This window comes from Somniosus microcephalus, chromosome 1, assembly GCF_052327205.1.
Source record: "Somniosus microcephalus isolate GS21.2 chromosome 1, FLI_Smic_1.0, whole genome shotgun sequence".
NCBI classification, from domain to species: Eukaryota; Metazoa; Chordata; class Chondrichthyes; order Squaliformes; family Somniosidae; genus Somniosus; species Somniosus microcephalus.
In genome coordinates, this window is record NC_140987.1 from 99,306,218 (window position 1) to 99,327,876 (window position 21,659).

The 21,659-nt window shown below is 47.8% G+C and overlaps 1 protein-coding gene across 2 annotated transcripts in view; it reads right to left on the reverse strand.

The window, feature by feature from the left end:
* Positions 1 to 21,659, reverse strand: part of dmrt1 (doublesex and mab-3 related transcription factor 1) — a 207,216-nt gene that overhangs the window by 96,909 nt on the left and 88,648 nt on the right. For both annotated transcript variants that reach the window (XM_085984311.1, XM_085984320.1), the window contains exons 3-4: positions 16,767 to 17,053; positions 15,449 to 15,469 (exon numbers count right to left, since the gene is read on the reverse strand). In XM_085984311.1, coding sequence (XP_085840437.1) covers positions 15,449 to 15,469; positions 16,767 to 17,053 — 308 coding nt within the window. The remainder of the gene's footprint in view (positions 1 to 15,448; positions 15,470 to 16,766; positions 17,054 to 21,659) is intronic.

The window sequence follows — 21,659 nt, forward strand, 5'->3', positions numbered from 1 at the left end:
TCTCTTCAAGTCTAATACCTTCTTCCTCATTTGGATCCAAGTTCTGTGGATACTGGAGACTGCATTAAACTATTGCAGAAACCTCCTCCCAGGCGTCGTGAACAGCTCTACTCTGAAGAGGGTGCCCTGGAGTCCCAAAGACAGCAACTCTCCTTGCATGCATATCATGCAACAGGACCTCAACTGCTATATTACAAATTCTGGCAGTTCTTCAACTTTGGTTCAAGTGTGCTGCAATATGAATCTCTTCAAGGTAATGAATGATATGCCAACTCCTGGCTCTGATCAGCCTAAAAAGGCTGCTGCGGGCATTTAAATACTTGTAGCAGTGCTTCCAAATTCCAGTATGAGCATGCAAGCTACCAGGCCGCCGCAAGACAACAGAAACTCAGCATAAATATATAACTGGGGGCCAAATCTAAAGTTCAAGGGAAACCAGACACACGAGCAGTCAAGTGGAAATCCCACCGTGATCTGTTTCGATCCCACTAATGCCACAATCATACCTTTCACTCTTCTGCCTTGTATATTGCGAAGCCAATTCTCAATTCAGCTGGACAATTCGTCATCTATTCTGCACGGGCTTTAACCTTCACTATTGTCTCAAATAATGAACTTTGTTTAACACCAATTGCATGACTGGCAATTTAGCCTCATTAGTGTAAAAATAAGGGCATATTATATCTGAATCTCGTTACTTTAACAGTCATAACACAGAGACAAAGGGTGGGATTTGCCACTTGCCCCTGCCAAAACTCCAGTGGAACTAGGGTAAGCGGGGTGGAAAATTACTCCGACCCACTTACTTTATCACTCCCCCCTCCAATTCCTGCTGCCAAGTCCCAGCGGCATGCAATGCATCCATATATAAGCAGGCATATTGAAAGCAGATGCAAATAAGGGAAATACATCCTTTGATATATTTCTTGTCATTTTCACCTTGGGATTGCTAGGCACCGTGGATGTTCATTAGACCTTGGCATCCAGTGTTGCTATGGGGGCCTCTCAATTGTTTTAACTGGCAAAGCATCCAAAGCCAGTTACAGCAAAATACTGTTCCCATTCCAGCCAGGCACAAACATGGGAATAACCCCAAGGGTTGGAAGATCAACTGAGGTCAGGAGCACATCTTTTGGGTGGACGAAAGTTCCACCATGCTGGTGATACACCAACTATGGAAAATTTAGGCCAGTGTTAAAACTTCAGCAAAGTTTCTATTCAAAGTTTCCACCTGAACTTGATGATCCTTGTCTGCTTCACAAATGATTCATAGTCAAACATATACAAAATTAAAGAGTGACATGGCATGGCAAAAAAAGGGTAATGCACAAACTTTCAACACAGCGGCAACCTTAAATGAATGTTTGAAAGGCTGCAAGGCATGCATCGATTTAACAAAAAGCAGAAAGTACTGGTGGTTGATTTTGGTCTCCCTGGGTAAAACTGGCAGAAGAGTAGGGCAAATGAAATGGCCACCCATGGAGCCGGTGGGGGACTTGTCCATTTTCTGTGTTTCCCCTCATATGCATGAGGTAGACGAGATGCCAGTGTGAAACGCACTTACCATAGGCAGCTTATCGATTGGGGGCTGGAAATCCGCTGCTGCAGTTTCTTAATGACCTGCCGCAGCTTAAAAGGGAGTTGTCGTTTTTGTGGCCAAAGCAGGGAAGAAACATTGTACATCTACAGGAAGGTGATTGGGGACAAGAAGTGTTCCAGCAAGGCTGTGAAGTTTTCAGATACAGCTCTGGAGAAGTCTTCTTCCCCTCGGATGGTCAGCAGTTTTCAAGGTGAATTGGTGAACGGCCATGGTGAGAAGTGGCACAGCGTGTGAATGCGAGCAACATTTACATGCTGCAGTGCAGAAAGAATTTTAATGACCTGACCAGGAATACCAAGGTAAGACACCCTGTCACATCGCTCATTCTTTCTGCTCAGCCCCAAATTATAACTTGGCAAACTTGCTGAGGTAGAATTTCCATGGGGGTTCTCTCAATCTCCTGTGGAAATTCTACTTACTTTTAGTACTCAGTCCAGACCAGAGCTGAACATTGGCTAATAGGATGAGAATCAATTATATCATGGAAATAAAAAATGAGTGGGGATTAAATTTGGGAGCTCCCACTATTGGCTCCCCCGCCCACCACAACAATAAACCCCCGTGCAGAAATGTGGGCCTTGGAAATCATCATCATGAAGCTGGCGCTGCAGGAGATAAATACTCCCAAGTTTGCAACAGGTAAGTACTTATTCTGTGCATCTGGGGTCAGGACCATCGGGAGCCTCGGAGGAGCGATTGCATGTTCAAGAGGGAGGGATTGTGGTGAGTACATGACTTTTTTTTTTTTAATTAGTGTGTTTAGAGTTGGTTTTCCCGGAAGCTGGCACTCGGGGCAAACCAAAGTGATAGCAGGGAAATGAAGCAGGGGTTAGGCCCTGTATTTGTCAGCTGTGGCTCGGTTGGTTGCACGCTCACCTCTGAGTCAGAAGGTTGTAGGTTCAGATCCCAATTGATTTGAACCTACAACCTTTCAACTTGAGCACAAAAATCTAGGCCGACACTCCAGTGCAGCACTGAGGGAGTGCTGTACTGTCTGAGGTGCCGTCCTTCAGATGAGACGTTAAACGTCTGCTCTCTCAGGTGGATGTAAAAGATCCTAAGGCACAATTTCAAAGAAGAGCAGGGGAGTTATCCCCGGTGTCCTGGCCAATATCTATTCCTCAATCAACATCACTAAAGCAGATTATCTGGTCATTATCACATTGCTGTTTGTGGGAGCTTGCTGTGCGCAAATTGGCTGCTGTGTTTCCTACATTACAACAGTGACTACACTCGAAAAAAGTACTTCATTGGCTCTAAAGTGCTTTTGAGACATCCGGTGGTCGTGAAAGGCGCTATATAAATGCATGTTGTGGCGTACCGATCACAGAACGGACACAATCCGCTTTCCGGTTCGTAGACTATAAATCAGGCGTCATGCCTTTAAGAAGGATCACACCTTTAAGAAACTCGATCTGCAACATAGTTAAGCCCAGAGCGGGGGAGGAGCAGTCGAAGCTGTGCACTGATGAAAGGCAGTCGTACTTTGTGTAGTCTCTGACTCCATTTTGTGTTCAGCATGCAGCCTCAACAATTAAACCTTTTCTGTTGAACCTCTCAGAGTTCAGTATTTTTTGCTAGGAGTACGTAGACTCCTACATTGGTGACCCCGACGCTCAGGACGGCTCCTAAGCGTAACCATGGCTGACACAAACGCAGTTTCTGTGAAGCTGCCGGAGTTCTGGGAGAACCAGGCCACCGCCTGGTTCCTTCAAGCCGAATCGCAATTGGCATCACCGCAACGATGTACGACTACCTCCTTGCCTCCCTGGGCAGCTCCACAATCACGAAAGTCTGGACAACACTACAAAACCCTCCGGAGGAAGGCAAGTACGCACAACTCAAGGCCGCGCTCATTAAAAAATTCACAGCCTCCCAATTCTTGCGCAACTGCCACCTCCTCGACCTCCCGGGCCTCAGTGACTACACGCCGTCAGACTTGCTCACACATATGCTTGCTCTGACAGACGAGAAACCGCCCGGCTCCCTCTTCCGCACGCTCTTTATCCGCCAACTACCTCCCAGCATCCGCCCGGCGATCGTGGCGTCCAGCCTCACGGACCTCGAGGCCCTGTCCGCCAGCTCCAACCACGCCGTCACCCCCGACCTGGCCTCCGCAGCGTCGGCGTGCGCTCCACCCTCTATCGCGCGGCCACACAGCTCGGCCACGAGGCCCCCACGTCCCCCAAGCCCTCCGACCCAGGGCTACTGCTACTTCCATACCCGGTTCGGCGCACGGGCACGCCTCTACAGCCATCCCTGCACGTTTCCAACCGCCCCCACACCGGCCTACGCGATGGCCGTGGGGCAAGCAGGCACGCTGCTGTACGTTACGGACAGCGCCTCCGGACGCCGTTTCCTCTGCGACACGGGCGCGCAGCGCAGCATCATCCCCGCGTCCGCCCTCGAGATCCAGCGAGGCGGCCACGGACCTGCACTGGCTGCCGCCAACGGCACCGGCATCCGGACGTACGGCACCCGCACCGTCGACCTCGCAGGCCGCCGCTACCACTGGGAGTTTATCACCGCCAAGGGGCTCTCCCCGCTCCTCGGTGCGGATTTCCTGTGCGCCCACGGCCTGTTGGTCGACATGCCTCGGCGCCGCCTCGTGGACATGAACACCATGTCACCTATCCCGGGCGCCATGGCCCCCCCCCCCCCGCCCAACCCACCGAAATGGCATGGCAGTGCCGCGCCCGCTCAACGGACGACTACTCAGCACTCCTGGCTGAGTTCCCAGCCCTCACCAACCCGACCTTCTCCACGAAGGTTGCTAAGCACGGAGTAGAACACTTCATCCCCACCACAGGCCCACCGGTGTATGCCCACGCCCGCAGGCTGGACCCGGCCAAGCTGGAGATCGCGCAGGCCGAGTTCGCCACAATGGAACAGCTCGGCATCATCTGCCGCTCCAACAGCCCCTGGGCCTCCCCACTCCACATCGTCACCAAACCAGATGGGGGATGACGCCCCTGCGGGGACTACCGGCGCCTAAACGACGCCACCACGCCGGATCGGTACCCCATACCGCACATTCAAGACTTCTCGGCTAGACTGGCCGGCCGCTCAGTCTTCTCCGAAGTCGACCTGGTGCGCGGTTACCATCAGGTGCCAGTCCACCCCACGGACGTTCCCAAGACGGCCATAATCACCCCTTTTGGGCTATTCAAGTTCCTCCAAATGTCCTTCGGCCTCAAAGACGCGGCCCAGGCCTTCCAGCGGCTCATGGACTCGGTCCTGCGGGACCTGAAGTTCCTCTTTGTCTACCTGGATGACATCCTGGTAGCTAGTTCCTCCATGCAGGAACACATCGAGCACCTCCGCACCCTGTTCCAGCGGCTCAGTGAGCACGGGCTCATCATCAGCCCAGCCAAGTGCCAATTCGGCCTCAGCAGGATCAAATTCCTCGGCCACCACATCACGCAGACGGAGCCATTCCCCTGCCCGCCAAGGTGCAAGCTGTCCAGCAGTTCCCCCGGCCTACCACCATCAAAGGCCTCCAGGAGTTCTTGGGGATGATCAACTTTTACAACCGCTTCATTCCCGGAGCGGCCTCCCTCATGCGGCCCCTATACGAAGCCCTCCGGGGTAAGAAAGACAGAATGGCGATCGAGTTGTCGGCGGACATGTTGACCGCTTCGACTCGACCAAAAAGGTGCTCGCCGAAGCCACCATGCTCGCTCACCCACAGCCCAACGCCAGGGTGGCCCTCACGGATGCCTCCAACCACGCGGTCGGCGCCGTGTACGAACAGTGGGTCGACGGGGCCTGGGAACCGCTGGCCTTTTTCAGCCGCCAACTGCGCCCCCCGGAGGCCAAATACAGCTCCTTTGACCACGAGCTCCTCGCACTGTACCTGGCAGTCCGCCATTTTAGATTTCTTCTGGAGGGCCGCCCCTTCACCGCGTTTGTCGACCACAAACCCCTGACATTCGCGATGGTGAAATCTGCGGACCCGTGGTCAGCCAGGCAACAACGCCAGCTCGCCGCGGTGTCCGAATTCACCACGGACATCCGGCACGTCTCCGGTCGAGACAACGTGGTGGCAGACTGCCTATCCCGCCCCGCCGTCCACGGCGCCCACCTGGCAGTGGGCTATGCTCAACTGGCAGCGAAGCAACGCACCGACCCCAATCTGCTCTCCGCGCCCACAACCCTCCCAGGGCTGCGACTGACCGACGTCGCCTGCGGCCCGTCCGCCGTCACAGTCAAATGCGACACCGCCTTGGCGCAACCCCATCCCGGCGTCCTGGCGAAAACGGGTGTTCGACATCGTCCACGGTCTCCCACACCCCGGCACCCGCGCGTCCATTAGACTGGTGGCCAACCGATTTGTCTGGCGCGGCCTGCGCAAAGATGTGTGCGTCTGGTCCAGATCCTGCATAACTTGCCAGCGTGCCAAAATCCACCAGCACGTCAAAGCCCCACTCGAGGAGTTCACCGTGCCAGAAAGAAGGTTCGACCACGTCCACATCGACCTCGTCGGCCCCCTGCCGCCATCACAAGGTCACACACACCTGCTGACAATCGTGGACCGTACCACCCGCTGGCCCGAGGCCATTCCACTGACGTCCACCACCACCACCGCCATCGCGAGGGCGTTCATCGGTACCTGGGTCGCTCGGTTCGGCGTCCCCTCCGACATGACGTCGGATAGAGGCCCGCAGTTCACCTCTGATCTGTGGGCTGCCATCGCCCGAAACCTCGGGGTGGCCGTTCACCGCACCACGGCTTACCACCCCCAAGCCAACGGACTGTGCGAGCGATTCCACAGGTCCATGAAGGCGTCCCTCCGCGCCAGCCTCGAGGACGAGGCTTGGATCGACCGCCTCCCGTGGGTGCTACTCGGCCTACACTCCGCTGTCAAGGAAGACCTGCAAGCCTCGGCGGCGGAACTCGTGTACGGCCAGCCGCTGCGCGTACCCGGAGAGTTCCTGCCCACCGCCACGACCCCCGGTCGGCTGACCAGCAAAGCCGCGCTTTCGCCAACCGAGCACAACAGTTTGCTCCGGTACCCACCGGCCGGCACAGCGAACCAGCAACCCACGTACCACCTAGCCTGCACATGGCCAAATTTGTTTTCGGGCGCCATGACGCCCACCGAGGACCTCTACGCCCCCATACGATTGATCCTACAAGGTACTCCAGACGGGGAACAAGTGCTTCCTCCTCGAAGTGGGTGGCAGAACTGACAAGGTGTCGGTCGACCGGCTCAAGCTGGCGCACCTAGAGCCCGACGAACCCGTTCAAGTGGGCCAACCCCCACCGCGGGGCAGACCGCCTAAGAGCCCGACGCGTCCGACCGCCCCGCTCCCGGCACCAACCGCCAAGAGCCGTTCTGGCCGTGCCATCAAGCCGCCACGCCGGTTCGTACACTCCCTACTAGCGGATTCTGGGGGGAGCTGTGTGGCGTACCGATCACAGAACGGACACAATCCGCTTTCCGGTCCGTAGACTATAAATCAGGCGTCATGCCTTTAAGAAGGATCACACCTTTAAGAAACTCGATCTGCAACATAGTTAAGCCCAGAGCGGGGGAGGAGCAGTCGAAGCTGTGCACTGATGAAAGGCAGTCGTACTTTGTGTAGTCTCTGACTCCATTTTGTGTTCAGCATGCAGCCTCAACAATTAAACCTTTTCTGTTGAACCTCTCAGAGTTCAGTATTTTTTGCTAGGAGTACGTAGACTCCTACAATGTCTTTTTTTTTGCAAAGAATGTCTCGTTTGTGCTTTCCCAATATGGCAGGCGACGGACTTCTGGTTGGAAGTGTGCGCGCACGTTTTGCCCGATATTTTGGTGCCTTAGGAGGCAGCAATTGAACCCATTAGTTCTACTGTACTGGTACTTGGGACACTCCAGGCATCAATATGGAGGACAGGCAAACTGTTCTGTGTCACAAGCCCAATTTCCATTGTAGACAGCGCCTTCGTCACATTAATCGGAAACAGAGGAGCAGGAGCAGGCCATTCAGCCCCTCGAGCCTGCTCCGCCATTCAATGAGATCATGGCTAATCTGCGACCTAACTCCATATACTCGCTTTTGGCTGATATCCCTAATACCTCTGGTTAACAGAAAGTTATCAATCGCCGATTTAAAATTAACGATTCATCTAGCATCAATTGCCGTTTGTGGAAGAGCGTTCCAAACTTCTACCACCCTTTGTGTGTAGAAGTGTTTCCTAATTTCACTCCTGAAAGGCCAGGCTCTAATTTCTAGACTATGCCCCCTAGTCCTAGAATCCCCAACCAGTGGAAATAGTTTCTCTATCTACCCGATCTGTTCCCCTTAATATCCTGAAAACTTTGATCAGATCACCCCTTAACCTAAATTCTAGGGAATACAACCCTAATTTGTGTAATCTCTCCTCGTGACTTAACTCTTGTAAGTCTGGATATCAATCTGATAAACCTACGCTGCACTCCCTCCAAGGCCAATATAGCCTTCCTAAGGTGTGGTGCCCAGAACTGCTCCCAGTACTCCAGGTGTGGCCTAACCAGGGTTTTGTACAGCTGCAGCATAACTTCTATCCCCTTGTATTATAGTCCTCCAGATATAAAGACCAGCATTCCATTAGCCTTTTGATTATTTTCTGTACCTGTTCATGACATTTTAATGATCTATGTACCTGAACCCCCAAGTCTCTTTGGACATCCACTGTTTTTAGCTTTTCAACATTTAGAAAGTACCCTGTTCTATCCTTTTTAGGTCCAAAGTGGGTGACCTCACATTTGCCTACATTGAAATCCATTTGCCACAGTTTTGTCCATTCACTTAATCTGTTGATATCCCTTTGCAATTTTATGCTTCCATCTGCACTGCCTACAATTCCACCTATCTTTGTGTCATCAGAAAATTTGGATATATGACTTTCTATGCCATCATCGAAGTCTTTAATAAATACTGTGAATAGTTGAGGCCACAACACAGATCCCTGCGGGACACCACTAGTCACATGCATACTTTGGGTCAGTCTTTACGAAGGAAGACACAAAAAACCTCCCTGGGATATCGGGAAAAATAGGAACATTGGCAAAGGAGGAACTGACGCAAATCAATATCTCTAAGGATATGGTGTTAAGGAAGCTAAAGGGATTGAAGGTGGACAAATCCCCAGGGCCTGATAACATGCATCCTAGGGTACTGAAGGAGGTGGCCCTAGAGATAGCGGATGCACTAAGGATGATTTTTCAGAATTCATTAGACTCGGGAACAGTGCCGATGGATTGGAGGGTAGCTAACGTTACCCCACTATTCAAAAAGGGGGGTAGGGAAAAAGCAGGTAATTACAGACCTGTAAGCCTTACATCAGTTGTGGGCAAAATGCTGGAGTCCATCATTAAGGATGAAATAGCGGAGCACTTAGCAAATGGGGACAGGATAGGACAGAGTCAACATGGATTTACAAAGGGTAAATCGTGCTTGACTAATCTATTGGAATTTTTTGAGGGAGTAACTGGTAGAATAGATGGGGGAGAGCCAGTAGATGTGGTGTACCTGGACTTCCAAAAGGCCTTCGATAAGGTCCCACATAAAAGATTAGCATGGAAAATTGAGGCTCATGGGATAAAGGGGAAAGTTTTGGCGTGGATAGGGAACTGGCTGTCAGATAGAAAACAGAGAGTTGGAATAAACGGCTCATTTTCTGAATGGCAGGCAGTAACAAGTGGGGTACCACAGGGATCTGTCTTGGGCCCCCAGCTGTTCACAATTTACATTAATGACCTGGATCAGGGAGTCGGATGCAGCATTTCCAAATTTGCAGACGACACTAAACTAGGAGGGGGGGTGGGCTCAGAGGAAGAGACCAGGAAGCTCCAGAGCGATTTGGACAGACTGGGCGATTGGGCGGATAAATGGCAGATGCACTATAATGTGGACAAGTGCGAAGTTATCCACCTTGGGTGCAGGAACGGGAGGGCAAATTATTATTTAAATGGCAATAGATTGGGAGAGGGGGAAGTACAGAGAGACCTGGGTGTTCTTGTACACCAGTCACTGAAGGCGAGCATGCAGGTGCAACAGGCGGTCAAGAAGGCAAACGGTATGCTGGCCTTCATAGCAAAAGGGTTAGAATACAGGAACAGGGATACCTTGCTGCAGCTGTACAGGGCACTGGTGAGACCACACCTCGAGTACTGTGTACAGTTTTGGTCGCCTCATCTGAGGAAGGATGTTCTTGCCATGGAGGGGGTGCAGCGGCGATTCACCAGGCTGATACCAGGAATGGCGGGAATGACCTATGAGGAGAGACTATGTAGTTTAGGGATGTACACACTGGAGTTTAGAAGATTGAGAGGGGACCTCATAGAAGTGTATAAAATTCTGACAGGTCTAGACAGACTGGATGCAGAAGGAATGTTTCCCTTGGCGGGTGAGAACAGAACTAGAGGACATAATTTAAGGATAAGGGCTAAACCATTTAGGACAGAGATGAGGGGGAATTTCTTCACTCAGAGAGTGGTGAACCTGTGGAACTCATTGCCACAGAGGGCAGTGTACGCCAGCTCATTAAATATATTTAAGAGGGAATTAGATATATTTCTACGGGCAAAAGGGGTTAAGGGTTACGGAGAGAAGGCGGGGACGGGATACTGAATTAAAGGATCAGCCATGATCTCATCGAATGGCGGAGCAGGCACGAAGGGCCGAATGGCCTACTCCTGCTCCTATCTTCTATGTATCTATGTATCTATGTATCCTGCCAATTTGAGTATCTACCCATTATCCCTACTGCCTGTCTCCTGCTGCTCAGCCAATTTCCTAACCAGGTCAATAATTTGCCCTCAATTCCATGGGCTTCTACCTTAGTTAACAGTCTCTTATGTGGGACTTTATCAAATGCCTTCTGAAAGTCCATATAAATAACAGCCATAGACATTCCCCTGTCCACTACTTTAGTCACCCCCTCAAAAGATTCAATCAGGTTTGTCAGGCATGACCTACCTTTCACAAATCCATGCTGGCTCTCTCTGATCAACTGAAAATTTTTGAGGTGTTCTGTCACCCTATCCTTAATTATAGACTCTAGCAATTTCCCGGCAACAGATGTTAGGCTAACTGGTCTCTAATTCCCTAGTTTCCCTCTCTCGCCATTTTTAAATAGGGGAGTGACATGCGCAATTTTCCAATCTAAAGGGACGGTTCCTGAATCGAGAGAACTTTGGAAGATTATAGTTAGAGCATCTGCAATGTATGCACCTACTTCCTTTAAAACCCTGGGATGGAAACCATCTATTCCTGGGGGTTTGTCACTCTTTTGTGCCATTATTTTCTTCATTACTCTTATTTTACTTACGTTAATTTTATTGAGTCCCTGTCCCTGATTCAGTGTTAGTTATCTTGGGATTTCTGGCATGCTATCCTCTTCCTCTACTGTAAATACTGACGCAAAGTAATCATTCAACATGTCTGCCATTTCCTTATCATTGTTAATATCACCGCTTTCAGTTTTTAAGGGGCCAACATTGCTCCCGACTACCTTCTTTTTCCTAATATGATTATTTAAAAATTGGGTGTTGATTTTGACATCCCTTGCAAGTTTCCTTCCATACTCCCTTTTTGTAGCTCTTACTATGTTTTGTGACCCTTTGCTGTTCTTTGTATCTTTCCCATTCGCCAGGATCAGTGCTATTTTTTGCATTGTATGCCCTTTCCTTTAGTTGTATGTTGCCCCTCGCCTCTTTAGTTGTCCATGGCTGGTTTTTTTGGCAAGAAGAGCTCTTGCCCCTCAGGGGTACAAACTGGTTCTGTATCACCCTGAATTCTTTTTTGAACATCTCCCACTGATCTTCTGTTCTTTTACCCATTAACAGATTTGCCCAGTTTACTGTTGACAGTCTCGGTCTCATCCCTTTGAAGTCGGCCTTGCCCAAATCTAGAATCTTAGTAGCTGTTTCGCACTTCTCCCTTTCAATCGCTACGTTGAACTTGACCATGTTATGATTGCTATTGGATAAATGTTCAGGCACAGTTAGGCTGTTAACTAAATCTGGCCCGTTACTCATTACTAAATCTAATATGGCATTCCCCCTTGTTGCCTCTAGGACACATTGTTGTAGAAAATATCCTGGACACACTCAAGAAGTTCACTACCTTTTGAAAGGTGCTAGTCTGCTTATCCCAATCTATATGAAAGTTAAAATCCCCCATTAAAACCACACTGCCTTTGCTACACGCTTGTCTATTATCTGCATTTATACAATCTAGCACTTCACAGCTGCTACTAGGGGGTCTATACATAACTCCCACTACAGTCTTAAACCCTTTCCTATTTCTTAATTCTACCTATAGTCACCACTGTCTGCTTATATCCTCTCTTATCATTGAAGTGATTTCATCCTTAATTACTACGGCTACTCCTCCCCCTCTGCCATCTTCCCTATCTTTTCTGTAGACTTATAACATGGTGTATTTAGTTCCCAGTCCTGACTGTCTTGCAGCCATGTCTCGGTAATGGCTACCATGGCATACCCTTCAATTTCAATTTGCACCTGCAGTTCATTCAATTTATTCCTTATACTCCGTGCGTTTGTATAAAGAATTCTTATTTGGACCACATACCCTCCTCGCCTGTCCTTCTCCTCTAATGTTTTTTTCACTTGTTTCCTATTTCTCTCACCTGGTTTAATCACTTGATATCTTTTAGTTTTCCCTCTACATGTAGTGTCTAAAGCACAATTTCTGACCGTTACTCTACTCTCTTCCCTTGCGTTTGTTTTTAAACTATTATTTTTACTATACAATTTCCACCTGAGCCCCCCCCCCCCCCACCCCCATTTATTTACTAGTTTAAAGTCCTTGTGACTGCCCTATTTATCCTTTCCGCTAGGACCCTGGTCCCAGACTAGTTCAGGTGGAGCCTGTCCCAATGGTACAGTTCCTTCCTGTCCCAATACTGGTGCCAGTGCCCCATAAAATGGAACCTCTCTTTCCCACACCACTCCGTTAGTCACGTGTTCGCTTCCCTAATCGGCTTATCTCTACGCCAATTTGTACGTGGCTCAGGTACTTGAGGTCCTGTTCTTTAATTTAGCTCCTAGTTCCTGGTACTCCCCAAACAGGACCCCTTGCCGACTCTTCCCTATGTTGTTGGTTCTAACATGGACCACAATGACTGGCTCCTCCACCACCCCCCCTCCCTCTCCAGTATCCTTTCAAACCAGTTCGAGATGTCCCTTACCCTGGCACCAGGTAGGCAACATACCATGTGGGTCTCTCGATCTTGCTTACAAAGGATGCTATCTGTCCCCCTAATTATAGAATCCCCTACAACTACCATATTACACTTCCTCTCCTCATCATCCTCCCCCCCTTAGGACAGCCTCCTGCTCCAAAGTGCCATGGTCCGCATTCTGGCTGCTATGCAACAGTCTTTATCCTTATCCTCACAGGTAGCAAGTACATTGCACATGTTGGATAGGATCAGTTTCTGTGGATTCTCGTTCTCTTTCTTACCTGGGTTCACCTTACTCTGCACACTATCGGTCACACCAACCCCGTTCTGATCCTGCACCTCTCTACGAGGTGTGACCCAGGCCTGGAGCAAACTGTCCAGATACTCTTCCTCCTCCCATATGTGTCAGAGTGTTTCCAACTCGCACTCCAGCTCAAGGACTCTGAGCCAGAGAGATTCAAGATGGAGACATCTACTGCAGATGTGCTCACTTGAGACAATCTCGTTGTCCACAAACTCCCACATACTGCAGTCCAGACACACAACCTGCCCTGCCATATCTTAGTCTAACCTTATTTTATTTAATTAGTTAAAATCTTTATTCAACGATTATTTATAGTTATATTAATTAGTTTTTAATGTAATATTGTCAGTACCGCCATGAGAAAAAGTCAGAAACAGTTCTAAATCTGCCACAGGAAGTGAAGGTCCACCGCGGTGAAGGGTCCAACCTTCACATGAACTGGGTTTGAAAGACTGGAACAGGAAAAGAGGCTACCAAAGCCCTGAAAAAGATAGATAGGGCACTAAATTAACGATCCAGCTCCACTGCCATAACAGCAGCAGCAGAGCGCAGCCATTGTGATGAGTAACTGGACCAGGGAGCTCCATCCATCGTGCCCAGCCCAACTGCATAATGTCACGCAGCTCATGCATTTGCATGGACACTGTCCATGGAATACTTCAGCAGACTCATACTCTCCAATGCGAGGTTCTAGGTTTCTGCGGGTGGTGCAAGAGCTATGCCTCTATGGATGATGGACCTTACATAAGAACTAGGAGCAGGAGTAGGCCATACAGCCCCTTGAACCTGCTCCGCCATTCCATAAGATCATGGACCTTCTGAAAGTTTGAAAACCTCTGGTAAACCCTGTAGCGAATCTGGCACCAACTGGCTTTCCAACCACTCAGCGGCTGATTCTGGAATACCCTCCCTGAATGGAAACATTTCCATGTCTGCAGACGGCAACTCTTGCTCATCATTGGACTCCCGAGAGGAAAACTTCTGTGGGGTTCTCCTGATCTATCACCGTAATTCTGGCAGAGGTCCTGTAGAAACGGCATAAACGGCCTGTGGTACATATACAGTGCTCTCCAAAATAGTCACGGCCTCTAGAACAGATGGACTGGAACTAGTTGATTATGACTCATCTGTGAACATAAAAGGGGGCAATAAACAAGCTGTTAGTTTTACGTACATACACTGAGGAGCAAGGTACACTTGCAAAATTACTAAAGAGGACGATTTACATGTATTTAGAGATTTTACAGTATGATTTTGGTACTTTGTTTGTTACATTTATGTGCAATGCTTTTTCAACTTTTTGTATGGTACTGAAAGTTAACATCGTAAAAGGAAAAGTAATTAGAACTTACTCGACATCTGTGACTCCAGGGTAGATGTTTTGACATCAGGTACAATTTTGAAGAGTTTTCCAACTTGTTCCTCTGGTCAAGTTAGACTTCTTCAGTGGGCCTATCAGCACAATCATGTCTTTCTCCCTTGAGCATTGCACTGGATTTTGCTTTCACCAATTGCCTCAGCCCATTAATTCTTTTCCAGCAATCCTGTACAATTTGACAAAGCTTGAACATTTTGTTTGCATTATTTTGTTACAATTTTCCCAATATGTGCTCTTCCTTTTGAGGGTGGCAGCAATCTGACTGTTCTAGGAAACTATTTGGGGGTGCAGTATTATCAAAAAAGTGTGTGCATATGACATTTTTCTGGCTGCTATTTTAACAAAGGCAGTAACAGCAGGACTGTTTCTGAAGGACCTTAATGCCCAGAATTCAGATTACCAGCCAGTTCCACCAACCATCAATTCAGTAAGACATAAACTTTTCCTGAAACTCATAATAAAATTAATTTTATGATATACAGCATCGGATATATTGGACAACATTTTCCAGATGCAATGCTTGTGATTTATTTATTTATTTATTTATTTTTTAAAGAGAAGCCTCCCGTTGTGTGTGACACCCAGCCAGAAATTTCACCCATAATGTATACAGGGCCTGCTGTTCCCTATAATATTTACATGGTCTGTTTTCCTGCAGTATATACGGTATAGACTTTTGCAAAGTTTTTGCCCTCAATACATGAATGCCACTATCTTGTCAGCTAATGCGAGGAGGAACCATGATGTTCAAAGTCATGTACAGTGCGTCTCAGCTACAAGGAAGTGCTGTCCAGGCAAGCCCTGGTAAGAGACAAGATTAAAACAAGCACAAAATGAGGGGAAACATAAAATTAGTACATGCAGCCGAAGCATATGGACAAAAAAAACTCGAAGAATTGAAGGTGTTAGATCTGAAAGGACTTAAAAAAATTGAGGTGGAAAAAACTGTGGAGCGGAGACGAGTAAATTGGAAAGAAAACTGAGTACTTACCTTCTCATCACTTTCATTTCTCTGAAAATTAAAACATATGCAATATAAATAAACCCTTTGTTCCAGATATACCATGCAAGATCTGATGAACTCAACCTGTTTTTAACAGACAAACTTGTCTGGATCCACAAGTCCAAAGCAAATAATAGGAATGTTAAAAGGTGTCAAATTTATGGGTGTTTTAGTTTGTAAGTACTGGTTTAACTCCCAATCATTACACTGATAACAGGTCATCAGTACTCAGGTACAGCTAGGCTGCATGGGTTCAATGCTAAATTGTTGATTAGCGTACAGAGAATTTGAAGTCAAACATTCGCCAATAAAACAAGGAGGAAGCGGTGATACAGCTGGTTGGTGCTCAAACACAATGGCCCCGATATTGATAGGGGCAGGTTGCATAAGCAGGGGGGAGAGGAGTTATGGGCGGGATGCTGTGCAGTTTTAACTCCACAGCGTGCTTTTTTTCTCCCCCCCAACAGGTTCCCCGCCCGGAAGCCAGTCTGATTGATAGGTTTGGCTCCCTGTCGGGCGGGGAATGCTTCGGAGGAGGCTGCAGGAGCAGGAGCAGGTAAGGAACCTGCTGTTGAGTTCGTGGGATCATGGGGTGGGGGGGGATTCCGATCCCTGGGGCCCCGTGCACAGCGGTCAGATGGTGGGGGTCCGATGGCAGGGAATAAGGTAGCTTGATGGGCTGAGGGGAAGCATTTCAGCTCCTCCTGGCCCACAAGCAATGCTACAAAGGTATTTACCTATTCCCCCAAAGCTGTCCTCACCTCCCTTGAGTTGCCAGGTTTCCCCGAGGCCTGGGAAACTTGGCTGGCCAAGGTTAAACCCAAATGCCTATCTAGGCCAAACGCAGCTGGTTTTGGTGTCTTGAGCCCGTAATATGGTATGTTTGTGCACCGGCACCCCCCCCTTCCCCCAACCCCGCTTTCTCCACTGCTAGCTCCTAGGGACGCCTTACATATGGCTGCCCTATGGACATATTTCAGAAAATAGAAGCGGAGTCCAGAAACACCTGCAGTCACCTCATTTACATCTGAACGATACGGCTGTGTCCATTACAGGCCCAGGCCCACCCTACAGGGGACGCCCCTGATAGCCAAAGAAATATAAAAGGCCTGAGACACAACAGGTTTCATCTCCTTTCTCCTCACCCCTGTAGCTGGGGAATGGGCATTCCCTGGGGGCAAAGGTCAGGAACAATGCCCCAAAGTTTCCTTGTACAAACCAGCTTATTCAAGATTTAATAATTATACACATTAGTAAAATGACAATAATAATATTTTGTCACTGGGGAAATCAGTGTCCATCCTACCTGCCACTGGTTTCCGGTCTGGCCAGAGACTAATGATGCAGAGAGGCCCCGAAGGCTGTTTTTCACAGTTGTCCCTCCCAGTGTTGAGCCTACGTCAGAAGCAGGTGAATCTCCTGCCACCGCCACCTGGTACTGGGGATAGTTGTAAAGATTGTTGTAGTAAGCTGGATAGAGAGACGGCTGATAAAAGTTGCTGTAGTAGGAAGAGTCCACTACCAGGTCTGGGGTGGCCTCCAGGTGCCCTCTGCTGGTTATGGAAGGGATATCCTGGAGATGCAAACGACCCTCTGAAAAGCAGAAAATAAGGGATGAATGCACTTACGTTACAAATATATATTTCTACCAGTTTTAAGCAACACTGAAGTCTAAATAAGACATCAGGCTCACATATAACTGCCCAAAAAGCTTTCAATGTGTGCTCAGAATATATTAGGTTAGAAATGACTTTTCGTAATATGAGCAGACAAATGATTAATGCATTTAAAATAAATAGGTTACTGCCTCTGTACGACAGCAGGCAGTGTAATATTAAGCAGCCATTAACATTCCTGACAGGAATTTCTGGTCTGTTATTATTTCAACCAGAATTTTTTGTAGGTACAAAAATAGCAACTTGCATTTATATAGCATCTTAAACATCCCAAGGCGCTTCACCGGAATGTTATCAAACAAAATTTGACACCGATCCACATCATGAGATATTAGGGCAGGTGGCCAAAATCTTGGGCAAAGAGGTAGGTTTTAAGGAGCAACTTAAAGGAGGAGAGAGCGGTAGAAAGGCAGAGAGGTTTAGGGAGGGAATTCCAGCGCTCGGGGCCTAGGCAGCTGAAGGCACGGCCACCAATAGTGGAGCGATTAAAATCGTCAGAGGCCAGAATTGGTGGAGCAGAGAGATCTCGGAAGGATGTACGGCTGGAGGAGATTACAGAAATAGGGAGGGACGAGGCCATGGAGGGATTTGAAAACAAGGGTGAGAATTTTAAAATCGAGGCGTTGCCAGCAATGTTCCCCCTAATTTTTTTTTGAATGCGGCCCCTTTAAAAGGGCTGCACAGCCCACTCACAATTTCGCACATGCGCGAATTTTACCATTGGAAAAGTTGGTTCCGGGCTACGCGGAACTGGCAGAGAGCTGCGCAGCGGAGAGGGAACGTTGGTTGCCAGACCGGGAGCCAATTTAGATCAGCGAGCATAGGAGGTGATGGGTGAACGGGACTTGGTGCAAGTGAGGAAACGGGCAGCAGAGTTTTGGATGAGCTCAAGTTTATGGAGGGAGTTAGATGGGAGGGCAGCTAGGAGAGCAGTGGAATAGTCGAGTCTAGAGGTAACAAAGGTATGGATGAGGGTTGAAGCAGCAGATAAGCTGAGCCAGGTGCGGAGACGGGCGATGTTATGGAGGTGGAAGTAGGTAGTCTTGGTGATGGGGTGGATATGCGGTCAGAAGCTCATCTCAGGGTCAACTACGACACCGAGATTGCGAACGGTCTATTTCAGCTTCAGACAGTGGCCAGGGAGAGGGATGGAGTCGGTGTCTAGGGAACGGAGTTTGTGGCGGGGAACAAGGACAATGGCTTCAGTCTTCCCAATATTTAGTTGGAGGAAATTTCTGCTCATCCAGTACTGGATGTCGGACAAGCAGCGTGACAAATCAGAGACAGTGTAAGGGTCGAGAGAGGTGATGGTGAGGTAGAGCCAAGTGTCGTCAGTGTACATGTGGAAACTGACGCTGTGTTTTCGGATGATGTCACCGAGGGGCAGCACGCAGATGAGAAATAGGAGGGGGCCAAGGATAGATCCTTGGGGGACTCCAGATTTTGGAGCGGGAGTGGGAAGAGAAGTGTGGTGTATGTAACCTGTTCCACCTTAAGAGAACTACCTTAAGAGATGTACTACTTTCTCTTGGCTGCTGTATACTGTAATACCGGTGGTGACCACACCGGTATATAAGTGTTGTGTAGGGATTTACTGGGCAGTTCAGCCCTGACCTCCGAATAGTAAAGACCTGTTAAAGTTATTCTTGTGGTCTGTGTCCAGTGATTTATAATAAGCTTAACTGGGACACACAGACTTAACAAGAAGAATGGTTGAATATACATTATTATTACTCTAATGCATATATCAGAGCTACACACAAGTGTACTTTGCCAAAAGGACAAGCGTAGCATTGAGGAATGCCAGTTTCAGAATATGAAGAGCACAAAATTATCTCTAATCTTGCAATAAATTTTCATCAAAACATCCTCATCTTTCAGAAAATTGTAACTGAAGGAGAAAAATTAAGTCCGGAATAAATCAGTTGAGCCTGAAAGTTCTGGAGTTGGCTGAATTTGGGAGGGAAGGAGGGAAAAGCAATACCCGAGCACTGGAGTGAAATCAAATATAAGACAAATAATCAAAGGCATTACACAGTTTTATTCACCAAGAAAAGATGCTGAAATACAAATAAAACAAAAAACAATTAGGCAGTTTCAACATCTTGGGCCTGGTTTAAGTGGATAATTAGGATGCTGGATAATTTGAGTAAAGAAAATGGAGGTTCTATTGTGTTATTTATTTACTTGCCTGATCTGGCTGCCACAACACTGACATTGTGACAGCTGCTTTGAACACTTGCTTGTTCTGAAAGATTGTTTCTCAATAATTTATTCTGTTGCTGATGTTGATCATCAATTAAGTTACAACTACAATTTAACTGACAGAGGTGTATTGTATTTGTTACTGCAATTTTATTGGCACTTTGTGGTTGCCTCTGCATTTTATACAATTAACCTTGCAAGTGCCCAGTTCCACTGGATATCTGTACAGTGTTTAGTTTTCAAGTACTTTCATTCACAGAGCTGGTACCAATATCCTCGCGGGGGGGGTTGCTAGTGCTGTTGGGGCGGGTTTAAACTAAGTTGGCAGGAAGATGGGCACCAGGATGTAGCATTAGAAAGGAGAAACAAAGGGCACAAAGGATTGGGAGAGATGGTTAGCACTAAAGTAAGAAATAGTAAGGTGGGGTCAGACTAACAGAAAACGCAGGATGGTCTAAGATAGGTTTACAGTGTATGTATGTGAACGCACGAAGCATAGTAAACAAGGCTGATGAGCTCCAGGTGCAAATAAACAACAGGAGGAATATGATGTTGTGGCAATAACGGAGACCTGTCTCAAAAAAAGGGCAGGATTGGGTATTAAATATTCCTGGATATAAGGCGTTCAGGAAAGATAGGGAAGGAAAGATAGGAGGTGGTGTGGCAGTAATGGTTAAGGAGAATGTTACACTGCTGGAGAGGGGGGATGTCCTGGAGGGGTCAAGGACAGAATCTATATGGCTAGAGTTAAGAAATAATAGAGGTGCCATTACACTACTAGGTGTATTCTATAGGCCACTAAATAGTGGGAAAAATATGGAGGAGAAAATTTGCACAAAAATTACAGAGATGCAAGAACTAATGGAGGACTTCAACTATCCTAATATAGACTGGGATAGTAATAGTGTAAAAGGCAGAGAGGGGGAAGAATTTCTGAAGTGTGTTCAGGAGAACCTTCTTGATCAGTATGTTTCTGGCCCAACGAGGAAGGAGGCACTGCTGGATCTGGTTCTGGGGAATGAGGTGGGTCAAGTGGAGCAAGTGTCAGTAGGTGAACATTTAGGGAACAGTGATCATAGCAACATAAGGTTTAGATTAGCTATGGAAAAGGACAGGGAGCAATCTAGAGTAAAAATACTTGATTGGAGGAAGGCCAATTTCAGTAGGATGAGAACGGATCTGGCCAGGGTAAATTGGAATCAAAGATTGGCAGGCAAAACTGTAATGGAACAATGGGCTGCCTTTAAGGAGGAAATAGTTCAGGTACAGTCGAGGTACATTCCCACTAGGGGGAAAGATAGGGCAACTAAAGTCAGAGCTCCCTGGATGACAAAAGAGATAGAGAGTAAGATGAAGCAGAAAAAGAGCGCGTATGACAGATTGCAAATACATCTGAGAATCAGGCTAAATATAGAAAGTTCAGGGGAGAAGTAAAAAAGAAAATATGAGGGGCAAAGAGAGGGTATGAGAATAGAATGGCAGCTAACATAAAAGGTAATCCAAAAATCCTCTATAGGCATATAAATAGTAAACAGGTAGTAAGAGGAGGAGTGGGCCCGATTAGGGACCAAATAGGAGACCTACGCATGGAGACAGATGGTATGGCTGAGGTGCTAAATGAGTACTTTGCATCTGTCTTCACCAAGGAGGAAGATGCTGCCACAGACATAGTGAAGGAGGAGGTAGAGGAGATACTGGATGGGATAAAAATTGATAAAGAGGAGGTACTAGAAAGGCTGGCTGTACTTAAAGTAGGTAAGTCACCAGGACCAGATGGGATGCATCCTAGGATGCTGAGGGAAGTGAAGGAAGAAATCGCAGAGGTACTGGCCATAATCTACCAATCCTCCTTAGAAGCAGGGGTGGTGCCAGAGGACTGGAGAATTGCAAATGTTACACCCTTGTTCAAGAAAGGGTATAAAGATAAACCCAGCAACTACAGGCCAGTCAGTTTAACCTCAGTAGTGGGGAAGCTTTTATAGAAACAATAATCAGGGACAAAATTAACAGTCACTTGGACAAGTGTGGATAAATTAAGGAAAGCCAGCACGGACTTGTTAAAGGCAAATCATGTTTAACCAACTTGATTGAGATTTTTGATGAGGTAATAGAGAGGGTTGATGAGGGTAATGCAGTTGAGGTACTGTACATGGATTTCCAAAAGGCGTTTGACAAATTGCCACATAATAAGCTTGCCAGCAAAGTTGAAGCCCATGGAATAAAAGGGACAGTGGCAGCATGGATACGGAATTGGCTAAGTGATAGGAAACAGAGAATAGTGGTGAACAGTTTCTTTTCGGAGTGGAGGAAGGTAGACA